General features: G+C 42.2%; 1 protein-coding gene across 1 annotated transcript; it reads right to left on the bottom strand.

Moving 5' to 3' along the window:
* Positions 1-14,947: 14,947 nt before the first annotated feature.
* USP26 (ubiquitin specific peptidase 26) lies at positions 14,948-17,862 on the bottom strand. Its single transcript, XM_046672827.1, has one exon. The coding sequence runs from the start codon at positions 17,860-17,862 to the stop codon at positions 15,109-15,111; it is 2,754 nt and encodes a 917-aa protein (XP_046528783.1). The 3' UTR covers positions 14,948-15,108.
* Between the last annotated feature and the right edge of the window lie 579 nt (positions 17,863-18,441).

Raw genomic sequence — 18,441 nt, 5'->3', positions numbered from 1 at the left:
TAAATTGCAATCTGCCTTAGAGAACAATCTCAAACACTGGTCATCACGAATAATAAGTGTTTTCTTGCGCTTGCTTTTCTCTGAAGCGCAGGCAGCCAAACCAACCCTGCACACTGTGCTTTGGGAGGTGGAGTCAGAGAGAAGGGGTCAGAAGCTCTGGAGACATGGCTCACCAGACTTGTCAACATCTGGCTAGGACTGCAGATGCCAGGATCTAAGGACATTTGATACCTTACAGGAGACCTCAGACCCCAACGACCCCACAGAGGGTTATAAAAGCATCTGGATATGAGTAACATAGGCAGCTCTAACGGCTCACATCCCCAAGCACAAATGTGAAACAAAATCAATACCACACAACGGAGGATGGCATTAGAGGAAATAAAGGTATATTCCATGGAACCAATTTGGGACTATAACTGTTTCTAGAAGAAACAAAGTAAAAGCATCTGCCTATTTTATGCTTTAACTCATTCTTTTTACTGACTCTGATTCTTGCTAATATCAGGGGACAAATAAGCATGAATGGATTTGCGGCTGATTTCTTCCCCCACATCCAATCCCATGCATCTTTTTTCTTGCTTTTCTCTACTGCAGAGGTTGAAAACCTAAAAACACTTTTGCCAGGATATCTTGAAGCTATTGGTGGCCACATGCAAAATGTATTGTCTGGGTGTGCAATACCAGGATTGAAAGGAGGAACCACCAGGCCAACATGCCAAGGAAGGCAAAGCTGAACGACCCTCAACAATACCTGCTATGAGACAGATACATTTACTCTATTGCTCAATTGGATTATATGCAGCCAAAAAACACTCTTATCTCATTCAAGAAGAGAATCAATGTTTCTCTAAGCAGATGAGAACCCAAAATGGATATGTGTGCTGGAAAATGTTTAACCACCAATTCTCTGAAAGGCAAAAACAAAAGGCCTGCTTTGTAGTGTTTGCCAATTTCTGTGGCGTAAACAATCCCACCATGGCCAATTGAAGCTACCAATGGATGTCATTAACTGTGGCGTTGGGAAGGAATGTGCATAAACATCTCGTAACAGCACGAACCAGCTCCAGCACACCACTGGATATGTTTTATCTAGACTTCCCACGAAGCTAGACTCAAGCAAATAGCTTAGGAACTGCTAAGCGGTTTATGTAACCTCACAGAGAAACGGTATTGGAAGGGGGAGTGTGGCACAAGAAAGAGGGATGGGAAGGAGGAGAGAAATGGAAAGAGAGTAGATTTTTTTTAGAATTAGCAATTACTCACCAAACTGGAAAACTACTTTGACTCCCAGCTTTCCTTGAGGAGTAAGAGCTTTAATATTCTAAGACATCAGGGGCTGGTCTGGTCATGCAGTGGTTAAGTTTGCACATTCCACTTCGGTGGCCCGGGGTTCGCTGGTTCGGATCCCGAGTGCGGACATGGCACCGCTTGTCAAGCCATGCTGTGGCAGGAGTCCCGTGTATAAAGTAAAGGAGGATGGGCACGGATGTTGGCTCAGGGCCAGTCTTCCTCAGCAAAAAGAGGATTGGGAGCAGACGTTAGCTCAGGGCCAATTTTCCTCAAAAAAAAATAACTTTGAGATATCAACAGCTTGGGATGGAAATATTTTGTGCTACTTGGTTATTTCACATGACTCTTAAATTTGGTTTTATAACCATCATGTAATCCTAAAGTACAGGTGCCGCCATGTTTAATAGTGAAGAGTATACATGGTATTTTCACACAGCTTCTCTCATTTAATCCCCACAATCATCCAGGGATAAAGAAGTATTTTTTGTGAGTTTTACAGATTAGGAAACTAAGGCACAGATATTAAATAACTTGTTCGAAGTAAGCCAGCTTCAGAAATTACCCCTTACATAAGTAAAAATCTGTGATGACTCTTCTCACTACAACCCCAACTAGTTTGGGGTAGAGTTACAGACAGAGGGAAGGTTTCTCTTAGTGGCTGTTGGATCCCAATTTACAAAAAGAATGGTTAGTATGGTGGTTTGCAATTAATTCAAACACAGAGCTTGTTTTCCTTCTTTACAGAAATTGCACATCTAACACAAATAAGAACAAAACCCACAGAGACGGCGTGTGAAAGATATTATCAATTTTCACATTTATTTCTTAGACTTTGTAGTTTTTAAGGATAACAGCTCAGATTCCCGGCACCTCACTTACACTTATAGATAGTTGCTTGTAAAATGAAAAGGGCAGAAAGAAAATCGGAAGTTTCTCAAAGAGGAAACTGAAAATCCTATAGAGAAGATAATCATTTTCAGTAATGGTCATAATTACTGCTAAAGGACAGTCTCTGCTTAGCAAACTTTTTGTTTCCTACTTGTATTTCTCTCTGCTGAACTCTAGCTTCTCCCTCAGAATTATTAATATGATCCAAATGGAAAAAAACTGTGGCCGGTAGAGCAAAATCCAAGCGGCCAGTATGACTAACTGCAATATGCCTTATACCTACCAGACTCGGGAATGATTTCAGGATCCAGTCCCGTCTCTTCACCAGAAGACCCCAAATGCCACCAGTGACAGGAGAGTGGAGCTTTAGTAAGGATTCACCTTGACAGCGCAATTGCTAGTATCTCAGTGCTTGGAGGGGAGCAGCCTACTGAGAAAAGGAAAGTTTTCATGTGCTATTGGGGAAGGTTCAGAGGAGGGAGAGAGAAGTAAGAGAAAAAGAGGCAATTAGAATGTGGGACTATGGGGAAAGGCGGTCTTGGGGTGATACTGAATGGAGATTGCTAATAAGTGCAGAGGCTTTTGAGACGATGAAATGAGAGTAGATGTAAAGGTGGGCTACGAAAGATGGGAGGAATTAATTCAAAGCAAAAGTGGTCTATTATGTAATGGTACCCATGAACCAGGCTGCTGCGTACAGAGGAACAATGGGCTTGCATTTTTGATTGGGCGGAGTGGAAAACTATCTGCCTTAAAACCACACGGAGGCTTATGGGAATTGAGGACAATCTTATGGATATTTTGCTCCTGCCCTAGGCCCTCTGGGTAAACCCTGATAAAAGGATACCAACCACGCACAAGAGTACCCACTATGTACTAGAGGACCTACTGACGGCCTCAGCCATCTCAGAAGCTGCTTGTTCCCACAATGCCCAAGGCCCCGTAGCAGCAGTAAAATCCAAGGTGTAGAGAGTAATTGTTGCATCAGGCCAGCTGCTGGTACTGGCATCACCACCAGCTATTCTTCCCTAATGCAAATCAGTCAACCCTTCTCTGCACCAAAAAGACTGGGAGCAAAGGGATGTTAGTGTAGAAACTCCCAAGGGCTTTCTTTCTTCAGGAGAACCTTAAAGCCGTAGGTTTGCAGATAAGCTACCCTAATTGCCCTTCTGGAGCATCCATGACTGTAGAATGAATGTATAGCTTGTTTTAAAATTTTTAAGCGAAGCAAGTGTTCTGTGGGGTAGATTTCTGTGGGAGCAAAGATTTCAGGCAGGATTCTAAAGGGACCTATTTACTTTCAAGTATTTGGGAAGTATGTTGCTGAAAACATACAAGTAATTAAGCTCTTAACATTACAGATGGAGCCAGGGTTGGGGAATATACCCTTTGAGCTATGTTCCCAGGGTCAGAAAACTGAGGCTCAAAAATTTACCAGCTCAACAGTCACACAGGATTCTAATCCAAATAATCAGAGGCCTGATGACACTGAAGTGAGGAATCTGTGATAGCTACCAATGCATTGTCTCTTAGCTCCAAATTTATCCGTCAATACATGCTCTGTGATGCTGGGCAGAATTCATTTAAACATTTCTCCTTTACAGTGAGCACAATATTGGGCTTTGCCAGTAGAGGGCGGCGGAGGGACATTGCAGGAGGAAAGGGGCTCTCTGCTGTTTCTGGCACAGCAGGTCAGCAGTGTGGATATGAGGAAGTTTGGGGAAGAGGTGTGTGGACAGACGACTCCAAATGACTATTTATTAAGTAGCCACTATGGGCAAGGCGCTGGCCTTGAAGAATGTGAAGATACCAGGCAGACAAAATGATGCACTCTGTGACCATCAATCAGCGTCTTTCTCCAGCCACCTGACTGCTTGTTCAACGAGCTTCTGAATGAAGTGGAGGCAGGGATGGAGGCTGTGTGTGGGTAAACAACACAGACTTCCCCTCAGGGATGCTGACCTGGCTACAGCTACTGCTGAGTGTGTAACCAGCTGATGGCACAGATCAACACTGAGCACCGGATATGGCACCATTCCTCAGCAGGACCAGCCAGCCACCTGTTGGCAGATTGGTTACATTGGCCCTCTCCCACCACAGAGGGGGCAAATATTTGTCCCCACTGAAATAGGTATATACTCTGGGTTGCGTTGTCTTCCCTGTTGGTGCTACTTCTGCCAGCACCACCATCCATGGACTCACAGAACGCCTTGTCTGACATCATCGCAATCCATACAGCCTTGCATCTCGTCGGGGAACTCATCTCACAGCAAGGAAGTGCTGCAATGGCCTCGTACCCATGGAAATAACTGGTCTTACAGCATCTTCCATTACTCACAAGCAGTTGACCTTATTGAAAGGTGGAATGGCTTACTGAGGACTCAGTTACAGTGCCAATTGCGAGCAAACAGCTTGCTAGGATGGGATTCAGTCTCATAGGATGCAGTTTATGCTTTAAGTCACAGACCATAATGTGGTGCTGTGTCCCCCAAGCCCAGAATACATGGGTCCAGGAATCAAGGGGTAGGAGTGCGAGTGGCTTCTCTCACTATTACACCTAATAGACTTCCCGAATCTTTGCTGTCCATTGTAGAAGTTTTGAGCTGGACTGGTTTGGAGATATTAGTTACCAAGGGCGGAATGCTTCCACCCGGGACCACACAAATGTTTCCACTGAACTGGAGGTTGAGAGTGCCACCTGAACATTTGGTCTCCGTGTGCCACTGAACAAACTGGCATAAGGAGGGGTTAGTCTACTAACTAGAGTGATGGATCCTGATTATCAAGGAGAAATTAGTTTGCTGCCACACATTGGAGGCAAGGAAGACTTTGTGTCAAACAAAAAAAAATTCGGAGCTAGGTAAGGAGAGACTGAATTCGAGGGGACTACTGCAATAGGAGGAGGGGGACTATTGCCATAGGGAGAAGCTTCTGACCATGAGGTCTGCAAGTGTCTCAAAGGTCAGACAGCAAAGGCTTTTCTTTTATAGGAAGGAGTAAGTGAGGCTAGAAAGAACCAGGTGTGGGGAGTGGGATGAGCACGCGGCATAATTGGAACGGTGATCAAGGCATGTCTTTCTTTGTGGTCAGCCAGTTTTGGGAGAGATTGTTAAGGAGGGGCCATTCTGCATTCTGATGCTTGCTCAGCCTGAGAGTGAGTCAAATTTCAGGGACCTGTGGTGAGAGGAAAAGCTGGACTGAAGTTTCGTCAAGTCAAGTTAGCTGGTATTATGTCCAGATTGGTTAATGAGAACAAATGATTCAGTTCAATTGATGAGGCAAAGAACGGGAATTTGCAGGGTCTGTCTGGCCTTGTCATAGGCGAACAAGGGGGTCATGCACAAGTCTTACCTAAGTCATATGGAGAAAGGAGATTCTCGGCAATAAGCCATTTCCTGGAACAGGAAAGGGTAGGGGGATTTCTCTCTTTTTCTCCAGCTTTATTGAGATAAAATTGACAGATAACATTGTGTAAGTTTAAGGCGTGCAATGTGTTGATGTGATACACATACATTACAGAATGATTACCATCATAGCCTTAGCAGACACCTCTACCCTGTCACATAATTACCATTTCTTTTTTGTGGTGAGAACATTTAAGATCTCCTCTCTTAGCAACTTTCAGGTATATAATACAGCATTATTAGCCTTATGAGCTATAATCACCATGCTGTACATTAGATCCCCAGAACTCATAACTGGAAGTTTGTACACTTTGACCAATATGTCCCCATTTCCTCCACTCACCAGCCTCTGGTACCCACCATCTCTCTAGTTTTTTCTCCCTCTTCCACTTGCAAGGATCATTGTGATTACATTGGGCCTACTCAGATAATCCAGGGTAATGTCCCATTTTAAGGTCAGATGATTAGCAGCCTTAATTCCATCTGCACCCTTAATTCCCCTTTGTCATGTATCATAACATATTCACAGGTTCTGGGGGTTAGGATGTGGACATCTTTGAGGGGGGCCGTTTACTCTACTGCCCACACTCAGGGTATCAAGTCTCCTGGGAATTGGGTTTCACTCATTCAAAGGAAAAATACATCTTTTGGCGGGGACACAGGATTGTCATTCTGCGAATGCAAGAGAGGGTCTATCCTGATGGTTGGATGATGGGAGGAGATGTGGCAGTAGGGGTTTTTTCCTGCATGTTTTATGTCTGTAGTCACCTCTGTCCTGGGGCCAGCCTTTCTCTTGTTAAACGTTGTTCAGCAGGAATGGCATCATTCACGCCCTGACCAGCTACTCAAGTACATGGTGTTGGCTCTTGTGGGGATGGACTGGGAGAGGAATCCAGCTTTGCTATGAAAGAGTAATCAGTGTAGATGAGCACAAAGTGTGGTTTCAAAATTTCAAATGACCTCAATGCATTTGTATTTATCCAAGAACCTGTTGACATACTTAATGAGACCATTACATGGTTTGTAGATGTCATCGGACATGTGATAAGGCATGTGGTAATACAGGCTTACCTCAGAGATATTGTGGGTTCACTTCCTGGCCACCGCAATAAAGGGAATATCTCAATAAAGCGAGTCACATGAGTTTTTTGGCTTCCCAATGCATATAAGAGTAAAGTTTATACCATGCTTTAGTCTATTAAGTGTGCAATAGCATTACGTCTAAAGAAACACTTTATTGCTAAACTATGCTAGCCATCATCTAAGCCTTCAGCGAGTCGTACTCTATTTGCTGGTGGAGGGTCTTGTACAAAACACAATATCAGTGAAGTGCAATAAAGTGAAGCACAATAAACGAGGTATGCCTGTACAAAGAGATGATTCCCAGTGGGGAAAGATAATGATCAGTGTGTGTTTCCTTCATATTGGTTACCCGTCATGAAGATGACTATGCTGGGGTAGATGAGGAAGTATGTCATATCTGGGTAGGAAAGTACAGTTACATGTCTATTCAACAGTGGCTTTTTAGATTAAATTAGTTTCTAAAAGATATAGTAAAAGAGAGATTTTCCAAGACTTAACTTGCATATTTGTCCTGCAGAATATTTCGTGGTTCATGGTAGATAAGTTGGTACAGATTTGGTAAACCAAGCAGCAATGAATAACATTATATTAATGTCTTAAGAATTTCACAAAGGTATGAGAGAACTGTAAAATCTCTTAATATGGTCTCAGTATAGACATGGCTGCCACCTTTATTTCTTCATGTTGGATTTGTTTCACTAGGATGCCATTTTGGAGGGTGTGAGTAAGGAGTGTCACTTACTCCCCTCCCATACACATGATTATCTTATCTTTAGCATAAGTAACAGTCTCCCTGGATACAAGAGACCATTAATCAGCATACCCTCTCACACTAATTAAATGTAAGTGAGCAATCTAAAGATGCCTGGCCAGCGCTTTAGTGATCACATAGCTTGAGGAGGAGTTTGGTCACTGTTCTTGATGGCCCACTTCATCTTTAGGGGGCAGTTTTAGATTCTGCTTTAGCGCCACTGTGTATTGAAATATAAGAATGAGGCATTCCATATGGTATGCCGTTGCTAGGCCCATTCCTTCACGTGAGATGCCTCCTTTTCCACATGTCTGCATTCTGTGACGCTTTCAAGGCTCAGCTCAGTCGCCATGTCTGTCTTTAAGTCTTTAACCCTTCTCTAATCAACCCGACCACAGCAATCGCCCTTCTCTGAAATTGTGTCCCTCTCAATGTCTAGTTGCTTTCTTTGGCACTGCAGGATTTCATCAGTTATATTTTCATACATGCATCATAGACTCAAAAGATTATTAGTTGACTGAGTTGATTGATTATAGTCTGGTCTAGGCTAGTAGCCCTGGGAATGAATGAAAAGGGAAATACAGATGATTGATTGGACATACGGGGGTTGAGGGAGAGGGTAGAGTTAGAGTTGACGCTATTATTTCAAGGTTGGTAGCCCCACTGACAGAAATAGATCAAGTTCTCTGTTCTCAGCTAGATTATCCACCTTTTGTCTGCCAGTATAGATGAAGTACTCAATTAATCCCTGTTGAGGTTAACTTAATTCACTTCAACTGGAAACTTCTCTCTATCTCTTTGGTATTTGTCCAAAGTCTCAGTGTAGTGCTCTTTATGCCCTTCTTCCATGTTTGGGCTTGCCTGGTAAGGTGTTGCACGGAATGGCGTCCATTCAAGGCTGCCACTCCGTGCTCCCTATACTCTGCATGTATCCTACATGGATAAATTGTCTTCACAACCACATCCTGCCTTACTCAACCACACTGCCCCAACTTCCTCTGTCCCGCCTCCTATCCTTGTGTTCATTTGTGCCCTAGGCTAAAATTTGGGAGAGAAAGGCATCTGACCCCATGAACACTCAAGTATTGTATCTATCCTGGGCTTTTATAGTTGGATAATATGTAAATGTATGTATGTAATATGCTATAGTTGGATAATATGTAAATGAATCGGTATGGCTGTGTTCCAATATTTTATTTACAAAAACAGACAGTGGGCCATGTTGAGCCCAAGACCACAGTATGATAAATTCTAGTCTACAGTCTTACTTTTTGGCATTGCCAGTATCTCTCAAATTATAACACAAAAGCAGTGGCCATTTCCCTTTCATGTCTCTCTCTCTCTGATCTATCTATCTATCTATCTATCATCTATCTATCTTGCATTTCTGTGGCAGGAATTTTTCAGATGTGCAGAAAAGGCAAGGAAGTAGGTATTTCCATTGAGAACCTTGGTCGTGAATGTTATATGTGCTACCATTGCAGAGAGAACTGCAGAGGTGCCTTACAAAGGCATCAGGGGTTGGTGACTCATAGAAGTAGAATTAGAGAAGGGAAATTAGGAGTGTCTGTCAGATGAAAATACTCCATTCTCTGAAACCTGCTGATTTTATGCAGTAAGTTTTATGCTGCAAAAGTGGTTTAAAACAATTAGAGTTCTTGCAATAATGCAACTGAATAGATAGCTGCTTGAGAGTTTTATTAAGCATCCTGAGGAACAATTTCCTTAGGAAGTGGGGTTTTGTGCTCTTTTCCCTTAATATTGTCCATTGAAATTTTATTCCTAAGAATCCTTTGCTTATCTTGTCATGATTTAGGATTATAACACAAAATACAGGATGCTTTAACAAAACTGACTGTTTTGCTTACACTTTTCTCAGGCACACTGAGTTTGTGGACTTACATAACACATGTGATGTTTAGTTTTATGTGTCAACTTGGGTGGGCTGTAGTCCTCATTTATTTAATCAAACATTAATCTAGGTGTTGCTGTGAAGGTATTTTGTAGATGTGGCTAACATCTACAATCAGTTGCCTTTAAGTAAAGGAGGTTACCTTGATAATGTGGTGGGCCTCATCCAATCAGTTGAAAGCCTTAAGAGAAAATCTGAGGTTTCCCAAAAAAGAAATTTTGCCTCAAGACTGCAGCAGTTTCCAGCATGCCAATTTGCCCTGTAGATTTCAGACTCAAGACTGCAACGCTGACTCCTGCCTGAGTTTCCAGTCAACCAGATTGCCATACAGAATTCAGACTTGCCAGCCACACCCAGCTCGCATGAGCCAATTTCTTAAAATAAATCTCTCTATACATAAATATATGCATATATGTAATATGTGTATGCATATGTGTGTATATATATATTTACACACATATACAACATATATAACACTAAGTTTGAAAGAGTAGTCTGTCTAGGGGTAATCTCAGGTACGAAATGTTCAGATTTTCTTTGAGCGTAGTACCTGGTTTATTTCTGACACAGGTGAATCTCAGGACAGTTGTAGATTCTGGGATGAGGGGGAGGGTGTTGGGCATGGGGCTAGAACACCACCTTGCAGGCAGGGAAGGGCTCGTCTTGCATGGACACGGTGCTGTTGCTGCTCAGCACTGTGATGCCTAGCGTCTGGTGCCAGATGTGAGTCTCCCTGTACCACTCACACATCGCCACTGAATCAAAGTGGTGATCAACGTCACCTGAAGGTCACGGTCCTGCTACTGATTGCCTGCCACTCAAACTTTCAGGGCAGAAAACAATCCATTCTGCTAGGTTAAAGAAATGTACTTTTCTAAGACTTCTCTTCTGAAATATTTTTACTAGGCAGGGTCAACATGGGGAGCAGAAGTATAACCAGGTTGATAGAGGATGAATGTAGACACTGGAGTGTTACGTTCTGGCCCAAGGCCCCTGTCATTGATATGCATGAACCTGTCTGAAGGGCAGTCATCCCATAAAACCATCTAGTGGTCCTGAGTGTTATGCACATAGCAGATGAAGCATGAAAACAAGGGGTGCTTGCTTGGTGTCTTAGCCATCTCTTGCCAAAGGTTGCACCAGCAACTGGAGTATTATGGTTCTCCATCCAGCCTTCTTTGCACTGCTCTACATCAAAAAGCAACACTAAATATAATCAAAACAAAGAATCTCGCACTACAATCTTTGGATTTAATTGGAATATTAGTGCTGGAATAGCTCACATACTCAGCCTTTATATCAGTCTGTGTCCAGTAAGGAGATACAAACTACATAGAAGTTTAAAACAAAGAATTATTAACCTATGATACAGGTAACTATAGGATATGAGTAAAATCTACATTGTAATCTACAGTGTATTCTAGGGCTGAGGGAGAGTATCCAAGAAAGGACGAATGTGGAAAGGGGCCCTGATCTCCAGGGCTAGCGTTCAGATCTTGTTGAAAATGTAGTTGCAGCCTACTGGATGGCAGAGAATTTTGCTAGTTGGCCTGAGCCAGACATGGTCTGCAGTCACTAGGCAAGCAGGAAGCAACCATCTGGAGTGCAGTCAAGATGCAGACAAGCCTCAGCTAGTGTATGGATGCACAGGCACGCAGAGGGAGTGGGCTCCCCAGTGGTAATCCCCCAGGGCACAAGCAGACCTACCACCAACGGCCAGGCACTCAGTCATGCAGAGGAACTGAGGGCACTGCTGTGACAGGAGGCCTGGAGTGTGTGGACTCCCGTCAGGAGGGCTGGGCATTAGAAGAGCTGTGGAATACAAGCCTGGGAAGGGTACATGATCAAAGGGAGTCAGGGCACTGGTGCAGGCTAGAGTCCTAGAGTTCATGGGGTCCAGGTTGAGAAGGCAGCAGGGAAGTCATTGCCAGGCCAGGAGGGAGCTGTCAGGTCACCAGGGCCCACACATCCTAGTTTTGAGGCTGGGTTAGTGCACCACCAGATATTCTCACGATCACAGCTCACATTGCTAACCCCTCTCCACAAGTGGAAACAGCAGGAGAGCCCCTTCCACTTGCAATGTACCTCTCACACCTTCTACTGAGAAAGCTCAACATGTTCTTACTGTAAAGGAGAAATGCCCAAAGGAATTCTGTCCATTATCACAGAGCATGTGTTGAAGGGTGAATTTGGAGCTGAGAGGCAATAGATCGATAACTGGAACCACCCATCCCTTTGGTTACTCAGCTTCCATATGCACCCTTCTACATACATTTGCACTCCCTTACAGCAGCAAAACTCCATATTCCTACCTAAAAGATACACCAGTCCTTTTACCCATTATCACTGTTCCCCCAAGTTAGATGACTCAGAGTTCGAAGCTTAATTAATTATTCCTCAAATTCAGGCAGGCACCAATTGAATATTCTAAAGACTAAATTGTAAAGTTCACCTCCAATAACTTGTGCATAAACTAAAAAATAGAAATCAGGGTAGAGGAAAAGAATGGTGAGTATATACAAATAGACACACAAATATAATAAATGAGAAAATATGCAAAGCGACTAGAGCCCTTGTTTCTGGAATTGGTCTCAAGGTCCTAGTTCTTCAATTACCAATTACAATTTTCCCTCACCCTCGGCTAAAACCTCAGATGCTTTGGATTCTTTACCTGGTAGGGTGACCAAAACCATTCCCCAAAGGTCTGAGTCCTGAATCATCCTGCTTTTTTGTTCTCATGATAGTTTTCCATTAACTTTTACTATTGTGTGGTAGGCAGAGAAAGGGCCCCACAAAAATGTCCACATCCTAACCCTTAGAACCTGTGAATTTATTCTTACAAGACAGATGGGAATAAAGGCTGCAAATCAACTGATCTGAAAAATAGGGAGATTATCCTGGATTATTTGGCTAGGCCAAGTCTCACTATGGTTCTTGAAAGTGAAAGAGGAAGGCAGAAGACGGAGAACCAAATATGGCAATGTGAGGACTCAGCCCGACATTGCTGGATTGGAAGGTGGAGGGATGAAGCTATGAGCCAAGGAATGTGGGCAGCCTCTAGAAGCTGGGAAAGGCAAGGAGACAGAGTCCCCTTCAAACATCCAGAAGGATTGTAACCCTGCCAAAATCTTTTTTTTTTTTTTTTTTGGTGAGGAAGATTGTCCCTGAGTTAACATCTGTGACAATCTTCCTCTACTTTGTATGTGGGATGCTGTAAAGGCTTGATGAGCAGTGTGTAGGTCCACACCTGGGACTGGAACCTGCAAACCCCGGGCTGCCAAAGCAGAGCATGCGAACTTAACTACTACACCACTGGGCCAGCCCCTCAACATCTTGATTTTAGCCCAGTGATACCCATCTCAGACTCCTGACCTCCAGAACTATAAGATAATAAATTTGTGTTGTTTTAAGCCATTAAGTTTGTGGTAATTTGTTACGAAAGCAATAGAAAACTAATACACTGAGTGTCAAAGAAAGTTTTCATATCCATGGATTACCTGGAAACCTGATCTGTAAATTAGAGAGCCAATTAAAATCCATAATAAATAACAGCCACTGAGTCACTGAAAAATTCTTTTAATCTTTAATTTGAAATAACAATATAACAGGGTAGATGGTATACAGCTACTCATTATGCACTCAGAATTCCTTCTGACAGGGCAATGATCAATTCCACCCCACCCATCTGTTCAGGAGGACAGATCCTCCGTCCAGGATACCCCAAACACCTTCTTCACCTTTTGATTTGCCCTGTATTTGGAAGTGCTACATGCTGAAGAGCAGCATACTCAGGATGTATAATACTCTATAAGTCACACTCAAAATTTTTAAATGTTTTAAAACTACCGGCATCCTCGTTCTCCTTTCAAAACAAAATAACTTTTCCCACACTCTTAATAAAACTCTTGCTTCGATGCCCGTGTAACTGGACTTAGATTTAACTACTCTAGAGAAGACAAGAGGCTGAAATTGGGAAAGCAAATTGTCATTCCAGTCCTCTAAATGTCACTCCAGCCTTATCCTCCAATCTCTCCAGCGGCTGAAGTACTACAAAAGTTAAACAAATCTCTCATTATTGTGTGTGCAACACTTTCTTCCATGAGAGTGATTAATTCAATCTAGGAAACCCCCCACTATCTCCCTTAGCAATCTTCAGGTCCCATTCAGACCTCCTTCTAGATGCACTGTTTTCTAAATATAATTCCCAAACTTGGCAGTCTGCTTTTCCCCTTAGAGGGGATTTTCTAACTTCCCACACTACTAAATCTCGGTTTACCCCTTTAAAGGCCTCTGGGATTAAGAGCATCAATAAGCTCTTGGATTAATACAGCTGTACTAAGACCATACCCCATAAACAAGGGGGAACACCCATATTTGCAAAGGTGGGACCAAAAATTCAATCCCTCTCTGTGATGGGAGAAAGCCTCTTAGTACAAGTCATTTGTTTATAACAAAGGTACAACACGTTACAGATTCACTGCCTCGAAGGCAGGAAGAGGCTACATTACAGAGACGGCATGTGCTTACCATCAGAATTACTAAATTCCTGAATAATACTGAGTCCCTACAAAATACATCTAGGAACCAGGAGACTTTTACCCAGAAGGAGATCACATCCAGGTGCAAGTTTTTTTGACACTGTATCAAATCAATAACAAGTATGACTTTCAAATTGTACAAGTCCACTTTAAAGTATGTATTGTTTACTACTATGCTGTAAGGCACAGAAAAATAAAAGAAATCTGGAATTAGTCTTGTAATGCTGAATGCAAAAGATTGTTCACGGCTTCAGATAAAGTTCTGGTAATCAATGTTCCTTTGAGACAATGCCAGTGTCCCTCTGAGAAGATCAAAATGGCACAGTGGGCTCAGATCACCAGGAACAGCTTGTGGCACGTGAACAGGGAAAATAGGTCAATTTCTTGAAGGCAAATCAATTCCATTCTCAAGGTTTAAGCTTGAGGGTATATGCTCCTTTGGCACTAAGGAAAAGAGAGAGTATGGCAAACAATTTGGAGATTTGACCCAGCATTTAGTCTCGTCTCTATACGCCCAAGAGGATTCATGAGTTACTAGCTTCATTTACTGTTTATTGGCAGGACCCCAGCAACCATTTTTTATTGCCAGGACCTCAGCAAATGGCTGTGGTTTTTTTTCTTTCTTGGGCTAGGACTCCAGAAATTATTTTTTTCCATCAAATTGCCGAGTATGATCAGCAGAAGAGTGATTTTGTGTGTGTGTGATTTGACTTGAATAAGTTTACAAAGGAAAGGCATCCATGAATATAAGCAGCAAAAAATGCAATCAAATCCCTTTACATAATATAAACAATTCAAATGTACAACAGCAAAATACACCAAAATACTCTATATACTAGTCGTGGCTCTCTGACCTTTTCAAGCATCAGAATCTCCATCAAGTTGCTGCGCCCCGTCCAGAGTTTCTGAATTGTAGGTCTGTGATCTAAGAATTTTTTTATTCCTAACAAGTTCCTCCATACTCCTGATGCTGCACTTAAAAGCCACTGCATTAGAATAAGGAAAGCACAATGATAGCCTAATAGGGGAAAATTAATGCTTATCAGCTGGGACTATGGGATTGAGGTATCTGTATCAGGGTTAGAATGGAGATTTCTCCATAAGTGTTTCTGCTTGAACTTTGCCCCCGGATGCTAACTGCCTCTTCATCATTGGCTAGATGGAAGTTATCCTTCCATGGAGGAAGTGGTAGCCAGTGAGGCAGTCAAGCAGATCTGTGCAGCCAGGAGTCTGTTCTTCTTATTCCCCCTGAGGGGTCTCCCCTGCCTTTGCGTTACTAGACCGGAACTTCTCTTCCCTTCCCAACAGCTCTTCAAAGATCTCATTGTGCATGTAAAAGAAGATGTACCCTGTGCAAAGCCTAGCCTCCTGCATCAGAGCCTCTTGGATACTTGATACCTGCAGATCATTGTAAGTGAACCAGACTTGTCTCTCAAAGTCATAGGCATCGCTGATATAATGGCCTGAATCTGGGGTCTGCCCGAGATGGCTGACCACACCAATGAGTTGATAGGCATGTCTGTCTCTGATCTCGGCATTTCTTTTTGGTTTCTTGGCTTTGGTTTCTGTCTTCTCCTTATCTAAAACGTCTTTGTTTCCAGGGTTTTTATTGGAACCCAATGCACCTAGGGAACTCACATTGGCCTCCTGGAGAGTTACTTCTGTAGGTCTTCTAAGCTTCTCCGTGTGCCACTGGGCATCTGGCTCTGGAAGGCTTTCAAGCAGTGCCTGCCGAAGGGCTTGTTCATAGATTCTCATCCTTTTACACTGCTGGATCTGTTTAGCCACTTTTGGGTATCCTTCTGGAATTCTGGCTTTTTTATCTTCAGAAAAATCTTTAGTAGTCTCGGTGGCACTCTCAAAATCTACAAACATACGGGTTTTCTCATATTTCTTTAGTTTAAGATGTTCAAGCACTTCCTGAGGATGAACACGTGTATCTGGACCACTGTGAGATTTACCTTCCCCTTCATGGGTCAGAGAAAAGGAGGTGTCTTCCAGACCCATCATTAAGCTAGCTGCTAACAGCTCTTTTTCAATGATTGTTCCATGCCCCGAGTTTAACAATTTGGACTCTATTATATTCAGTTTAGAATATTTTCCCAGGTCTTTTTGCTGCTGTTCTCTGCTTGTTCCTTTATTGAGAATTTGGTATTTTTGTGATTCAGACTCTTTGCCTGATCCAGCATGTGGAGTCAGGGAAGACTTGGATTCCAAGGTCAACTTCGTTGAAGCTGTCAATGAACTGATGGCTTCAGAATGTATCTTTTGAAAGATTTTTAAGATTTGGAGATCCCTAATATGTGCATTCTTGTTCAAGGGAAGAGGTGGTTTGGTACTTTCATTGCAATGAGAAGACAATTTCAAATATTTGGAAATAATGATTTCCTTGTCATCCTTCCTTAATGAGCAAAACTCATTAAAGCTATAGCGTTTCAGATGAATAATAAGGACCCTGGGTAGCCTACTGAATTTGTGCACTGCAACAGATCTCCTGTGCTCACACTTCTCACATTTATACTCAAGCTCTTCCACTCCAAAGAAAAGATCAAAAGTAGATTGAATAGATGAAGGAACTGCTTTTGGTCCCTGGGGAAGGTTGACAGAGAGATAATTATTCACTTCTGTCCTGAGAACAACTCTACCACAGGCTTTACAAATAATAGAGCGCAGCAACTCGAACTCAAAATTCGTGACGACAGGACAAACGAGCACTTCGGTGGCAGCACTGCTAGCAAAAACCTGTTGAGGTGAGTTTTCTTCCTCAGATTCAATTCTAGCCTTCCAAATAGTGTTTATTCTTCCTATGTTCTCTTTCATCTGATCTAAACAGTGACCTAAAAACTCATGAGCATCATTCTGTATGTTGCCAGAGAATATCTTTGCAACTGCCGAAATGATCTTTTTAATACTCATAAGTAACTTCTCCTTGATTTTTATGTTATAAATATCTTTCAAAACAAGCAGCTGTGCCAAGCACATGCTAAGAACATCAAGGGGAATTTTACTCCATGGGAAACCCTGATTGAGCAAATCATCAGCAAATGATGGAATCGAAAATAGGGACTGTAAAACTGCATTCATGTAACAGGTGTTTCCCAAATTGGGAAGGCCTTCCCATACTTTTTTTGGGTAAATTTCGAAGCTCATCTTGAGTTTCTGCCACTCTGGCTCATCCTCACTATACTTTGGTTCCAAAAGAAATGCCAAATACATTTTCTGATACAGAATTCGGGGAAGACTAGTGCCATCTATGTAGGGGTTTCCAGTGAAATTGCTCTTGAGTGAAAATCCACATTTCTTATTCTCTCGCGACTCTTTTAACCTCAATTTTTTCTTCTCATTGTGGCTTACATACCTCAAGAGACTTGTCTTGGATTTCTTGTTTCTGATGGAGTTACTCTGTTTTGGGATGTCCTCATTCGTCTCTGAAGCAGACGATAGTTTCCTTTTCCCTTTCTCACATCGATTTTCTAATAACTCTTCGCAGGTACGTGTTGGTAATTTTGATGTAAACAAAGGCATCTTCTGGAGGTCAGGTATTCCAGTTCCTTCTCCTGTCTCATAAGATCCACTACTTGACTTCTTACACACTTTGTGAAATGAAGTTTTGTTAATTTCCTTCTGTATTGTCCTGCTAGCAAAGACACCCCCAACCCTATCAGGTCTCATGGGTAGTTGATTATTTTTACGGAAACTCTCCAGGAACATCTTCAACTCTTTACCATCTCTCAAGGATAATTTTTCAATAAATAAGAAGTCATCATTTTGGAAAATTAAATTCAGCTGATTTTCGTTTTCTCCATAGGATCTAAAGACCACATTTTTAATATTAACTAGCTGAAAAGTTGTATATTCTCCAGTGTTAAAAGAGACCACCAGAATAACTTTCTTCTTCTCTTCCACTGTTCGAATGTATGCTTCTTTCGTCTTAGACATCCTAATATTCCCACTCCATATTTGGGCAAAGCCATGTACAATTAGAGGAGCCATGCTTTCTTTACAAATAAAATACACGAATTATTGACAATCTTGAAGTTTCGCTTTGTTTTGCAAGTTCACCTGTAGAGACAACACCAAAGAAATGGTTCTTTAGTTCTCTATACAGAATGATCCTGTTTCTAATGTTGGTTTTATTCCAGAGCCTCTTCCGGTTCTAGATATCCAGCTCTTTAGTGATAAACCCAATACCCTTCAAGAGCTGTCCATGGTTGAATGAGGCAACCAAGGCAAGGGTGCTACTGGAAAACATCAAGAAAACTTATTTAGGTTATCAGAAAAATGCTTGGACAGAACTCATACTCTACTCCCATACCCTAAATCTCCTTTCCACTGCAATACTAGATTCCATTCTGATTAATTGCCCTACTTCAACTGAAATCATTAAATGTTTGACTTTCAACACATAGCCAAAGAGCATAATGAACAGTGTGTCTCAAGTGTATGCATATAATATGCTAATCCTCCTGTCATAGAATGACCCCACCGGGCAACCACAATAAATGAATAAGAAAGTGAGAGGCACTACCTGGCCCTCGACCCAATTAATAGATGAATAGCTCTTGATGTCCA

Source organism: Equus quagga, chromosome 10 (assembly GCF_021613505.1).
Source record: "Equus quagga isolate Etosha38 chromosome 10, UCLA_HA_Equagga_1.0, whole genome shotgun sequence".
NCBI classification, from domain to species: Eukaryota; Metazoa; Chordata; class Mammalia; order Perissodactyla; family Equidae; genus Equus; species Equus quagga.
The sequence above is the reverse complement of the archived record's forward strand: the minus strand, read 5'-3'. Positions and strand labels throughout refer to the sequence as shown.